A 13,075-nucleotide genomic window follows, 5' to 3' on the forward strand; every position below is an offset into this window, starting at 1 on the left:
TTGGTATGACATGATTTTCATGCATATTGAAATCCCAAATGACACTTGCATGCCTTTTTGCGATAATCGATACAATAAACACTTTTCATGCTTTTGACTAAACAAGCTTTTTCCCATTTGTAATCAAACAAAAGAACATAATCAGTTCTGTAGATTTAAAAAAAAAAAAAGATTAATAAAATCTCATTAATCAATGAAGATGCATGTCATGTGAGGGTAGTTGGATGTACATGTAAAGCAAAAATGAAAGGAAGGAACAAGAATCTCAACAGGCTTTGATTGAAAGAAACAAAAGTTATTGCCTTTTTTTACGACTAATTATTTCTTCCAAAAATCCTCCCGTCAAGTTTGAATTTTTTTTAAATAAATTAATAAATATTTATTTATTGTATATCAATATTTTTCTGGGAAAAGACAGGAAAAACCGACGATTTCTTGTACTTATTTATTAACGAATAGCGATTAAAGTACTAAAACGTTGAAAGCAAGAGGTATTATTAAAATTAAAGCATAAATTTGATGTAATTAAATATGAATTATGCATGCATTACGTGTTCTCGTGATTTCACCAAGAAACCCCGCCACCACCAACACAATATAATTAATGATGGTTAATTATCATCCAAATTGATGAAGATTAAATGCCACAAGAAGACACTTTTCACGAAATAGGATACCAGATTTAATAGTCGAAAGTAAGTTCAATTGATTTCGAGTTTTGCTCGAAAATTCATTTCGACTTGTCATCAATCAAGGGATGGGTTTGATTTTATTTGTTTTCAACGGAAAACGAATCGGCCATGGAGCAATTTATTGACATAAATTTTTTTTCCCTGTGGTGTTAATTTTGAGTCACGCCATTATATAATTTACAATATAAAATGTTTGTTGCTTCTTGAAGCATATGATATTGACCAGATCAGAGCACTAAAATCAAGAGAAGATGCTGATTTAATAAACCGATCGGTTCAATTCTCCGGGGGGAAATGCATGAAAACAAACGTACTGGAACAAAAAAAGTTTGCCTGCTGAAAATTAATCTTCCATTGATGTATACATAGATCTATGTACAGGTTACAGCATGGTTAACCAAAGCTCAACCGTAGGTTTGCTTCATTGTTTCAGGAAATTAGTAAATTTACAGTTGCCTACAATTCCAGTTTTTAACTGTTAGCTAGTATCGCAAAATTTTCCATGGATCCTATATTCCTATTCTGGACGGCTTTCACGGCAGCAACCCTCGCAGCTGTGGCAGCCCGGTTCGCAGCTATCACGGCCTTGTTTACTTGTTCGTCTACTCGGCCAATGTGCATCGCATTTCTTGCTGTTTTTCTTGCAGCCTGCAAAATATGCACCAGTACAAATGAGAGGACGACCAAAATTTGATATGTTCTTTTAAAGGGTTGATGACCAGGAGTTCGATTTTTCAAGGTATGTCACTGTTGTCACCTCAACGGCTCGAAGGACTGAGTCGTTTAGATTGGGAAGAGGCGTTGTGAGATTTCCATTGTCCCATTCACCACATTTGGTGTCACCCTTTCGAAAAGTATACATTCCATAGCCTTGCTTACGCCCCTCGTGCCAAGATCCCTCGTAGCAGTGACCATTTGCAAAGTTATATACGCCAAAACCATGGACTTTGTCTCCAAAATACTCACCAGCATATCTATCTTCATTCCTACAGCACAATCAAAATATCGTGAGATTATATTGCCCAACTCATCTATCCGACCGGCCAAGAGATACAAATCCGTAATCCATGCATAGAAGATCATTGATCCTAAGCTATATGATCCAATAATCCTACAAAGGTGAACTTTTAGTAACAAAAAAGAAAGTCTGATAACGGAAAATTCCGAACCATCACTTCCATGTACGAGCAACCAAGAGATCATGTGATCCTCAACATGAATATATACACACAAAAAAAATTGATTATAACTTCTAGGATCTTTATGAGCAATTTTTTTTCAAATTAATAAAACATTCCATCTCGATCTCATACGACCCAAATTCAAAAAACACGATAGACCAAATACTAATATCGAAAACCCCACCACACACCCACAGAGACACAAAGACTAATATGAATCAAAGAACATTTAACATCACCTGAAATGGTAACAACCAAGACCATGTTTAACTCCGCACTTAAATTCCCCAACAAAACAACTCCCATCAGCACAAGTCTGCACTCCAACCCCATGACTCTGCCCATTACACCACTCTCCAGTATATGTATCCCCAGTGTAGAACTTGTAAACCCCATACCCATTCCTCAATCCTTGCCTGTACTGCCCTCTAAATTTACTCCCTCTTGCCCAACTCTCTATCCCGTAACCATCATACTTTCCATCAATCCAGTCCCCTTCATACCGACCATTAACAAAGTAATTATACACTCCACTCCCATTGCATCTGCCCTTGTGAAATTCCCCTTCGTAAAAATCGCCATTACTGTAAAACTCAACCCCTTCTCTCGCGATCTTTCCAACACTACCCTGCTTTTTGCTAAGCTTCTTCCAGTTAAATTGGCTGATGTTCGAATCACCGATTAGCCATTGCACCGGTTTTGCCTGATTCTTGAAGGTAAAGCAGGAAAGTCCGTATCTTTTAGCACATTCGTTGCACAACTGCTTGCAAAAGTTGAGTTTTTTGTTAACTAATGCTCTGTTTCTGGAGACAAAGAACAGTAAAACGGCCACGAAAATCAAGGCGAAAAGTAAATTCTCCGAAACGGGTACATCACCCCTATGGAAAAAGGCGAAAAGGGTGCAGATAGACAGCAAAAGGATAGACAGAACCGGTCCCGAACGCGAAAAACCGGATCGAACCATCGGACCGGTTCTCTTGTGCGGCTTCTGCTCCTCGAGGTCCACCGTATACTCTTCCTGATCAGATGTTATCTCATTAACCGAAGATAAGCTCTGAATCGAAGATCTAACAGTGGTGGAGGACCTGAGGATTGAAGAATCGGTCCTAGTAAGATTCGTCAGGCTTATCTGACCGTCCATGTCAAAAAGCAAGGTCCCTTAATCCAATCTCAGCCGCAGAACCTGTACCTAGATATTCTTATCACGTACTCCGACGGAGGTTTCATCTCCGGTGGTGCGCAGTATAACCAGCGACGCAAGTGTGCAGGTTACAGTTAAGAGAAGGAAGGATTGGAAGAGTGGAGCATGGGGAGGGGTGAATTTATATCCGGAAAAGGGAGATTGATTGGGGCCCACCTGTACTCGTGCAGAAACATCTACGGTTGATATTTGTGCGTTTTCTTGTCCGTTGGATTGGTTTTTGCGGGAATATATGGTCGTCGGATTTCCATTGTGGACGGCCGGCACGTGTAACTATTTTATATTTATTTTAATTAATATTAGTTCATAAATATAAAATCTACATTTAGAATAATTTTTTTTATTTAAATAAATCAATTTGCATGCAATACTTTCCCATAAGGGGTGGCATATCCACAGTTCAAACTTTGAATATTATTAGGTAAGTTCAAATTTCGAGCCATTCACACCAATTCTTCACATATTTGATTAATATGGCAAAAATTTTATTATACGCGTTATTGCAGATTTTAAAACTAAATGATGATATGGCCTGCCTGGCCTTTCTTTTTTTCCCTCTCCCTACTCTTTTATACTAGGTGGGTTTTAAAAATTAAATTCAATTATTATGTTAAGTTACAATAATTTTTAGACTTGGGCTGTAAATCTTGAAAAGGCTCATTCTTTCGATAAAGGCCTTCCACAATTGGAATGTTACAGGTGGGCTGTAGCTTTTGAAAAGGCTTGTTATTTGGATAAGACCAAATCACAGTCCTTAGGGCCTCAATGATTATTGGTCTGGACCCAAATAATAAAGTAGGCCTATTATTAGATGGCAAATATGCTTCATCGTGGGTCGATACAGTGTGTAGCATACACTAAATTGAGCCCAAACATTACACCCCCTGCATTCAATCGCTGATATGCAGATCTTTTTGTATATTTTCTTAATTGTCAAAATTTATTTTAAACTATAGAGTATTTAAAATCCAAATAACATATAATTTTTCTTAAACCACACAAACTCATAAGGTTGGTTATATTTATATTGATGATGTTCGGGTGGATTGGATATGAGTTCAATGGACAATCACACTAGGTCGGGTTGGTTTTTATAATTGAATATGTTGGACCTTGAGCAGGAAGTGTCAGGGCTCTGTAAATCTACATGCTTAAAAACAAAGAGCGTTAAGGGGGTGATGGAAGATTATCCGACGTTGCTACTCTGACGCTCAAGTCGGTTAAGTGTTTGATGGAGAATATATATAGAAAATTTATGGCAAGAATATGTGAATGAATCATAAATGTCAAGCAAACCTGGTATTTATAGGGAGAAAGCCAATGACGACCTTGTTTTCTGTGTCCGTCCACTGCTTATGGTAAGATGGTTGCACATACTTTGTTTTTTGACACTATCAACTCCGACACGCAAAGTTGCCCCAAAGTCTAGTCGCATCGCTCTTGCGGGCACTGAAAATCATGTCAATGATTACCGATGAATGACATCCCGTACTTGCTAACTTGAATATGACATTTGTACCGAGGTGCCTGGATAGATAGCCCCTTTATGAAGTGTCGCCCAAATAAATGTACCCCTGTTAAGCTCGGTTTCCTCAACCCCGGGCAAATGATGACTCGGGCTTCCACTAGCCCGGCCCCGGGCTCAATTGAGAGCCCCGCTACCTTCGGGGCATATATCAAATGTGTTCTATTGATTCGACGAACGTTCAAATCAAACAAATCCATCGAAATGCAACATAAAATATTTTCCTATCAAATATATAATATAATATAAAAAAAAGAATTGTTGATATAAGCAACTCCCATGTTAATTATCCAATCGATGTGAGACAACTAACACACCATCTTCATGGCCAGAAATGAACATATGGAGCGTGAAGTTTACAAATGACCCAATTATGGGCAGAACAAGTGGCGTAACTATAGGTAGTCCAACACATAACGGTGGAACTTGAGCTCTGATACCATGTTAAGATTGGAACTTCAACATAACTCAACCCCAAAAGCTAGGTCAAGAGGGTAGGATTGTCAAAGTCCATATAAGCAACTCCCAGATTAATTATCCAACCGATACGAGACAATTAACAAAATCAAACGCTAAAAAAAGTTGCTGAGACTGAAATATCGATCGCTAGTTTTTCACACATACACATTCGAATCATTTTTCAAACGTAAAAAAATCTTAAAAATAATTAATAGAAATAACTAGCAAGTTGGGGTGGGGACTTGGGTATATCCGTAGTTCAATTCTTCTTAGATTACGACGTGACAAAAAAATAAAATAAGATAAATGGTTTTAAACGGGGGGATTTAAATGTCAAAGCCTACTATATTTTTTTATTTTTGTTGAATTGTGCTTAGCCTTTATTATATTGAATTGAAATCTCAAATATTAAGAAATAATTTGAGGAGTAGTATGACGCATGTACAACAAAAATTAGTCATGTAAGTTATGAGTTTGAACAGTTGGGCATGCACTAATTTATTTCGTTTGTGTAACAAATAATGGGACAAGTTGTCGCCAATGACCTAAAAACAAAAGTCTGATTCACTGATTGAGCTACGCTTTTAATATTCAATTTTTTCATGGCACGAATCACTTGATATAGTGTCATAAATCTCTCATCACTTAATCTTCCCATGAAAACCCTCTTCAAGAAAGAGTTCAAAGCCAGTTGGAGAGGGATGTTTCAACAACTCAAAGTTGCTGGTCAAACGATAAAGTTATTATTTAATTATGACAACGAAGCTTAGTGAAAATTATGAAGTTTGAAAATATGTAGAGGGAACTATTTTGAAGCCATTATCGACACTTTTCTAGCAAGGCAAAATTTAGAATTGGAACAAGAAAAATAAAGGGTTATTGTATTTGACAAGTACGAATTGAGACAACATGCATGCACTTTGAAAATAATCACAAATCATTATCTTTTGAGCTCCAAATTGAAACCGAGAGTAGGCTTCTCGTTTTCCATCCTAATACAAGTTTATTTGTGCTCAATTCCTCCACCCTATAACCATCATTATATAATCCTATTAACAAATTTGCTTGACAATGATTTGCGAAACTTATATTTATCGGACAAAATCCATCCGCTGCCAGCCGTTTTCCCCAAGAACACCCCTCATCCTCACCACGGCCACGGTATATACGGTCCAATGACCCGGATATTCGTGGACCCAAGAAGACCCGCTCCACCAATGCTCGTGCCCGGCCTTGCATTGGAAACCCGGCTTCGAGTGAGTCATACATGGCCGAGTAATGGTGTAGTGTGTCCATGAACCGGCCCACGAACCCTTCATCTTCTGTTGGTCCCATTTCTTCCTCAACTAGGGTTATAAGTCGTGGGCATAGGGTTTTGGCCCCTGCCATAAAGGAAGCTATCGAATTGGGGGCCCGGTAACTAAAATGTGGCAAGTGTAACATACAATTTATTACAAGGGCTTCTCCTCTGACTAATTTTAGATTGGACGGTTTAAATATTTCGTCTGGATCCAACCTACATTGGTGGAAAGAAAACGGTTGGCCAATCGAAGCTGCAAAAGCCGTTAATCGTCTGCCGGTTTCTTGGACGGTGCTGAACGATCGACGCCCTCCGCCACCCCTCGACAAGGCTGTAACTCTTAGGTGTGGAGTTGGGGGGCCATCTTTTCTTGAAACCAAGGCCTGCATCAACGAGGCCCATTGGATCCCCTCCATTATGTCATAGTCCACAATGTGGACCCGCTTATCATGTGTCACAGCATCTAAAATCGCCTGATTTGCCGTAAAATGCCCAAATTTGACATAAGGTGATACATCTTGTAGCAATTGAAACGCGGCTAGAACATCCGTCGGGTGGTGCTCCGCCTTGTAGTGGTCGTTGCTTCTGCACTTCCCGTGCACACCACCGGTAGTCACCCCGTCTAGCAAACTTTGTAAGGCGTCGGTGAAATAGGCCGCTAGTCGCTCCATGTTGGTACCTTCTTTCGGCGACACCAACTCCCTGAGCCGAACCAATATCACCCGAGCCAATTCACGACACTTACTCGTCCCCTCCAGTGCCTCAGCCGCCGCCATGAGAAGGTGGATGAGCCTCAGCCCCTTGAAATCCTCCATGCTATTGGATTCATCATCAGTCGCCGTGGCACAGCACTCGGGGGAGTATAAATCGTGGCACTCCTCGTCTATGTTAGGCCTAACATTCAAATTATGCAACAAGTCACTTTCATCCATCATAGAATCGACGAGGTTGTGGAAATCTTCCTGGCCGCCGGATAGCGCCTCCCAATCAACAACGGGCGACCATGCATTCCAATTGCACCCATCATCAGTCGAGGCGGATGCCGTGGTGGTGGCAGTGGTTGTTGTAGTCGTGGTTGTGGCACTATAGCCAAAATTTGTAAAATCGAGATCCATAAGCATAGCCATGACTAAGAAATAAAATTTCACTCGATGAATACAAAAATTCAGAGCTTCTCGAATAGAGAAAAGTTACTATAATAATCTGAGAGCTTGGCTTAAGGCAACGTTGTTATGTATGTATAAAAATGGAATGAATCGAGGAAAGAGATGATGCTAGAGACAGTGTATGTTGGAAGTGATTTAACATTGGTGCATTAATATATATACAAAAAGAATTTGGGAAGAGTCATTTTCAATTAAAAATAGTGATTCACTAATTAAAATCTTAAAGTACATAATTTAATGTTATTTAAACAAAATGATTGATGCACATTCGTAGTATAGAGTAAACAAAAATATAATATCATATTGTGAAATAAAATTATATATTTGGATTTGTATTAAACCCACAATAAATAAAATCTCGAGTCCATTTATAATAATCTCTAATTCTAGAGTAGGTCTCATGTGAGACAGTCTCACGAATCTTAATCTGTGAGATGGGTCAACCCTACCCATATTCACAATAAAAAGTACTACTGTTAGCATAAAAAGTAATATTTTTTCATGGATGACCCAAATAAGAGATCCGTCTCACAAATACAACCCGTGAGACCGTTTCACACAAGTTTTTGCCCTAATTCTAATTCTAATTAGTCGAGCAATTAATGGGGGAAAAATAAATAAAGAAATGGATGACATGGAAGGTATTCTTATTCCCGAAATATTTTTAAAAACCGATAGTTCTTTTAGGCTATTTATATTTAATAATTCATTAGAAATTTTGCCGTCTTATATTATTCCTTTTGGATGTCTTCTTTAACTTGCCCGTCCGAATAAAACAGCTCTAGTTCTTTACATTCCGACCAGACCTTTGCATAAAACAGTTATTAATCCAACATTTATGCAAAGTCCAAAAAGTTTGCGACTAAATTTCAAATTATTAAGGCTAAATATCTGAGAACCAGTGGCATCGTACTTGCTTTGAAATCATCAAAGTGAAAACTCATTTGTTAAATGAAAAACTCACAATTAATTATTATACTATAATGTCTGTTACGAACACGAGATTATAATATAGTCCAATTCTGTAGATCGGAAAATTTCATTTAGTTTGGCGTGATTTTAGGGTAGATTTTAAGTTTATTAGTTTTAAAATTTATGAAATAGATCACACTAGACAAATTATGTTTTAAAAATTCGTCGGAAAATTGTTGGTAAAGTTAATTGAATTCATAACCATTAACACTTACTTGCTCCACCAAATTTTTTTTTAAAAAAAAAGCATTACATACATATTTTATTCATAGGTATGCTATGATATGGTTTAATGGTAATAATAAATTAGAGGTGTTGACTAGTCTAAATGTTGCATTAATTAATTAATAATAGTTGTTAAATTTTATATGACCCTGTCACAAGCCACGTAACATCAGCTTTGCCGGCTCGTCCGGCTTAACCCGTCTCCACCGTCGGCTCCACATGAGAGAATTTCCATTTATTTTCTTTTTTAATTATGATTATTACGTGTATATATATAATTTCCATTAAAGATTTAAAATAAGTTTATAATAAGCTATAGTGGACTTATATAACAACTTGGGTTAATCATTTTCGTAAAACGAATACGAAGTAGTTGCTATATAAACCCATTGTGCAGTTACGCATGCGCGNCAACATAACTCAACCCCAAAAGCTAGGTCAAGAGGGTAGGATTGTCAAAGTCCATATAAGCAACTCCCAGATTAATTATCCAACCGATACGAGACAATTAACAAAATCAAACGCTAAAAAAAGTTGCTGAGACTGAAATATCGATCGCTAGTTTTTCACACATACACATTCGAATCATTTTTCAAACGTAAAAAAATCTTAAAAATAATTAATAGAAATAACTAGCAAGTTGGGGTGGGGACTTGGGTATATCCGTAGTTCAATTCTTCTTAGATTACGACGTGACAAAAAAATAAAATAAGATAAATGGTTTTAAACGGGGGGATTTAAATGTCAAAGCCTACTATATTTTTTTATTTTTGTTGAATTGTGCTTAGCCTTTATTATATTGAATTGAAATCTCAAATATTAAGAAATAATTTGAGGAGTAGTATGACGCATGTACAACAAAAATTAGTCATGTAAGTTATGAGTTTGAACAGTTGGGCATGCACTAATTTATTTCGTTTGTGTAACAAATAATGGGACAAGTTGTCGCCAATGACCTAAAAACAAAAGTCTGATTCACTGATTGAGCTACGCTTTTAATATTCAATTTTTTCATGGCACGAATCACTTGATATAGTGTCATAAATCTCTCATCACTTAATCTTCCCATGAAAACACTCTTCAAGAAAGAGTTCAAAGCCAGTTGGAGAGGGATGTTTCAACAACTCAAAGTTGCTGGTCAAACGATAAAGTTATTATTTAATTATGACAACGAAGCTTAGTGAAAATTATGAAGTTTGAAAATATGTAGAGGGAACTATTTTGAAGCCATTATCGACACTTTTCTAGCAAGGCAAAATTTAGAATTGGAACAAGAAAAATAAAGGGTTATTGTATTTGACAAGTACGAATTGAGACAACATGCATGCACTTTGAAAATAATCACAAATCATTATCTTTTGAGCTCCAAATTGAAACCGAGAGTAGGCTTCTCGTTTTCCATCCTAATACAAGTTTATTTGTGCTCAATTCCTCCACCCTATAACCATCATTATATAATCCTATTAACAAATTTGCTTGACAATGATTTGCGAAACTTATATTTATCGGACAAAATCCATCCGCTGCCAGCCGTTTTCCCCAAGAACACCCCTCATCCTCACCACGGCCACGGTATATACGGTCCAATGACCCGGATATTCGTGGACCCAAGAAGACCCGCTCCACCAATGCTCGTGCCCGGCCTTGCATTGGAAACCCGGCTTCGAGTGAGTCATACATGGCCGAGTAATGGTGTAGTGTGTCCATGAACCGGCCCACGAACCCTTCATCTTCTGTTGGTCCCATTTCTTCCTCAACTAGGGTTATAAGTCGTGGGCATAGGGTTTTGGCCCCTGCCATAAAGGAAGCTATCGAATTGGGGGCCCGGTAACTAAAATGTGGCAAGTGTAACATACAATTTATTACAAGGGCTTCTCCTCTGACTAATTTTAGATTGGACGGTTTAAATATTTCGTCTGGATCCAACCTACATTGGTGGAAAGAAAACGGTTGGCCAATCGAAGCTGCAAAAGCCGTTAATCGTCTGCCGGTTTCTTGGACGGTGCTGAACGATCGACGCCCTCCGCCACCCCTCGACAAGGCTGTAACTCTTAGGTGTGGAGTTGGGGGGCCATCTTTTCTTGAAACCAAGGCCTGCATCAACGAGGCCCATTGGATCCCCTCCATTATGTCATAGTCCACAATGTGGACCCGCTTATCATGTGTCACAGCATCTAAAATCGCCTGATTTGCCGTAAAATGCCCAAATTTGACATAAGGTGATACATCTTGTAGCAATTGAAACGCGGCTAGAACATCCGTCGGGTGGTGCTCCGCCTTGTAGTGGTCGTTGCTTCTGCACTTCCCGTGCACACCACCGGTAGTCACCCCGTCTAGCAAACTTTGTAAGGCGTCGGTGAAATAGGCCGCTAGTCGCTCCATGTTGGTACCTTCTTTCGGCGACACCAACTCCCTGAGCCGAACCAATATCACCCGAGCCAATTCACGACACTTACTCGTCCCCTCCAGTGCCTCAGCCGCCGCCATGAGAAGGTGGATGAGCCTCAGCCCCTTGAAATCCTCCATGCTATTGGATTCATCATCAGTCGCCGTGGCACAGCACTCGGGGGAGTATAAATCGTGGCACTCCTCGTCTATGTTAGGCCTAACATTCAAATTATGCAACAAGTCACTTTCATCCATCATAGAATCGACGAGGTTGTGGAAATCTTCCTGGCCGCCGGATAGCGCCTCCCAATCAACAACGGGCGACCATGCATTCCAATTGCACCCATCATCAGTCGAGGCGGATGCCGTGGTGGTGGCAGTGGTTGTTGTAGTCGTGGTTGTGGCACTATAGCCAAAATTTGTAAAATCGAGATCCATAAGCATAGCCATGACTAAGAAATAAAATTTCACTCGATGAATACAAAAATTCAGAGCTTCTCGAATAGAGAAAAGTTACTATAATAATCTGAGAGCTTGGCTTAAGGCAACGTTGTTATGTATGTATAAAAATGGAATGAATCGAGGAAAGAGATGATGCTAGAGACAGTGTATGTTGGAAGTGATTTAACATTGGTGCATTAATATATATACAAAAAGAATTTGGGAAGAGTCATTTTCAATTAAAAATAGTGATTCACTAATTAAAATCTTAAAGTACATAATTTAATGTTATTTAAACAAAATGATTGATGCACATTCGTAGTATAGAGTAAACAAAAATATAATATCATATTGTGAAATAAAATTATATATTTGGATTTGTATTAAACCCACAATAAATAAAATCTCGAGTCCATTTATAATAATCTCTAATTCTAGAGTAGGTCTCATGTGAGACAGTCTCACGAATCTTAATCTGTGAGATGGGTCAACCCTACCCATATTCACAATAAAAAGTACTACTGTTAGCATAAAAAGTAATATTTTTTCATGGATGACCCAAATAAGAGATCCGTCTCACAAATACAACCCGTGAGACCGTTTCACACAAGTTTTTGCCCTAATTCTAATTCTAATTAGTCGAGCAATTAATGGGGGAAAAATAAATAAAGAAATGGATGACATGGAAGGTATTCTTATTCCCGAAATATTTTTAAAAACCGATAGTTCTTTTAGGCTATTTATATTTAATAATTCATTAGAAATTTTGCCGTCTTATATTATTCCTTTTGGATGTCTTCTTTAACTTGCCCGTCCGAATAAAACAGCTCTAGTTCTTTACATTCCGACCAGACCTTTGCATAAAACAGTTATTAATCCAACATTTATGCAAAGTCCAAAAAGTTTGCGACTAAATTTCAAATTATTAAGGCTAAATATCTGAGAACCAGTGGCATCGTACTTGCTTTGAAATCATCAAAGTGAAAACTCATTTGTTAAATGAAAAACTCACAATTAATTATTATACTATAATGTCTGTTACGAACACGAGATTATAATATAGTCCAATTCTGTAGATCGGAAAATTTCATTTAGTTTGGCGTGATTTTAGGGTAGATTTTAAGTTTATTAGTTTTAAAATTTATGAAATAGATCACACTAGACAAATTATGTTTTAAAAATTCGTCGGAAAATTGTTGGTAAAGTTAATTGAATTCATAACCATTAACACTTACTTGCTCCACCAAATTTTTTTTTAAAAAAAAAGCATTACATACATATTTTATTCATAGGTATGCTATGATATGGTTTAATGGTAATAATAAATTAGAGGTGTTGACTAGTCTAAATGTTGCATTAATTAATTAATAATAGTTGTTAAATTTTATATGACCCTGTCACAAGCCACGTAACATCAGCTTTGCCGGCTCGTCCGGCTTAACCCGTCTCCACCGTCGGCTCCACATGAGAGAATTTCCATTTATTTTCTTTTTTAATTATGATTATTACGTGTATATATATAATT

General features: G+C 37.8%; 2 protein-coding genes and 1 pseudogene across 2 annotated transcripts; all 3 read right to left on the reverse strand.

Moving 5' to 3' along the window:
• Positions 1-1,020: 1,020 nt before the first annotated feature.
• Positions 1,021-3,156, reverse strand: LOC140989227 (uncharacterized; annotated as a pseudogene).
• Positions 3,157-5,988: 2,832 nt separating this feature from the next.
• Positions 5,989-7,622, reverse strand: LOC140990734 (protein NODULATION SIGNALING PATHWAY 2-like). The gene has a single exon (XM_073460575.1). The coding sequence runs from the start codon at positions 7,483-7,485 to the stop codon at positions 5,989-5,991; it is 1,497 nt and encodes a 498-aa protein (XP_073316676.1). The 5' UTR covers positions 7,486-7,622.
• A 2,440-nt stretch (positions 7,623-10,062) lies between these two features.
• Positions 10,063-11,696, reverse strand: LOC140990733 (protein NODULATION SIGNALING PATHWAY 2-like). The gene has a single exon (XM_073460572.1). The coding sequence runs from the start codon at positions 11,557-11,559 to the stop codon at positions 10,063-10,065; it is 1,497 nt and encodes a 498-aa protein (XP_073316673.1). The 5' UTR covers positions 11,560-11,696.
• Between the last annotated feature and the right edge of the window lie 1,379 nt (positions 11,697-13,075).

Source organism: Primulina huaijiensis, chromosome 12 (genome assembly GCF_012295235.1).
Source record: "Primulina huaijiensis isolate GDHJ02 chromosome 12, ASM1229523v2, whole genome shotgun sequence".
Taxonomy (NCBI): Eukaryota; Viridiplantae; Streptophyta; class Magnoliopsida; order Lamiales; family Gesneriaceae; genus Primulina; species Primulina huaijiensis.

Coding starts and splice junctions, on each gene's coding strand:
- LOC140990733 (XM_073460572.1), bottom strand. CDS start 11,559: ATGGCTATGCTTATGGATCTCGATTTTACAAATTTTGGCTATAGTGCC.
- LOC140990734 (XM_073460575.1), bottom strand. CDS start 7,485: ATGGCTATGCTTATGGATCTCGATTTTACAAATTTTGGCTATAGTGCC.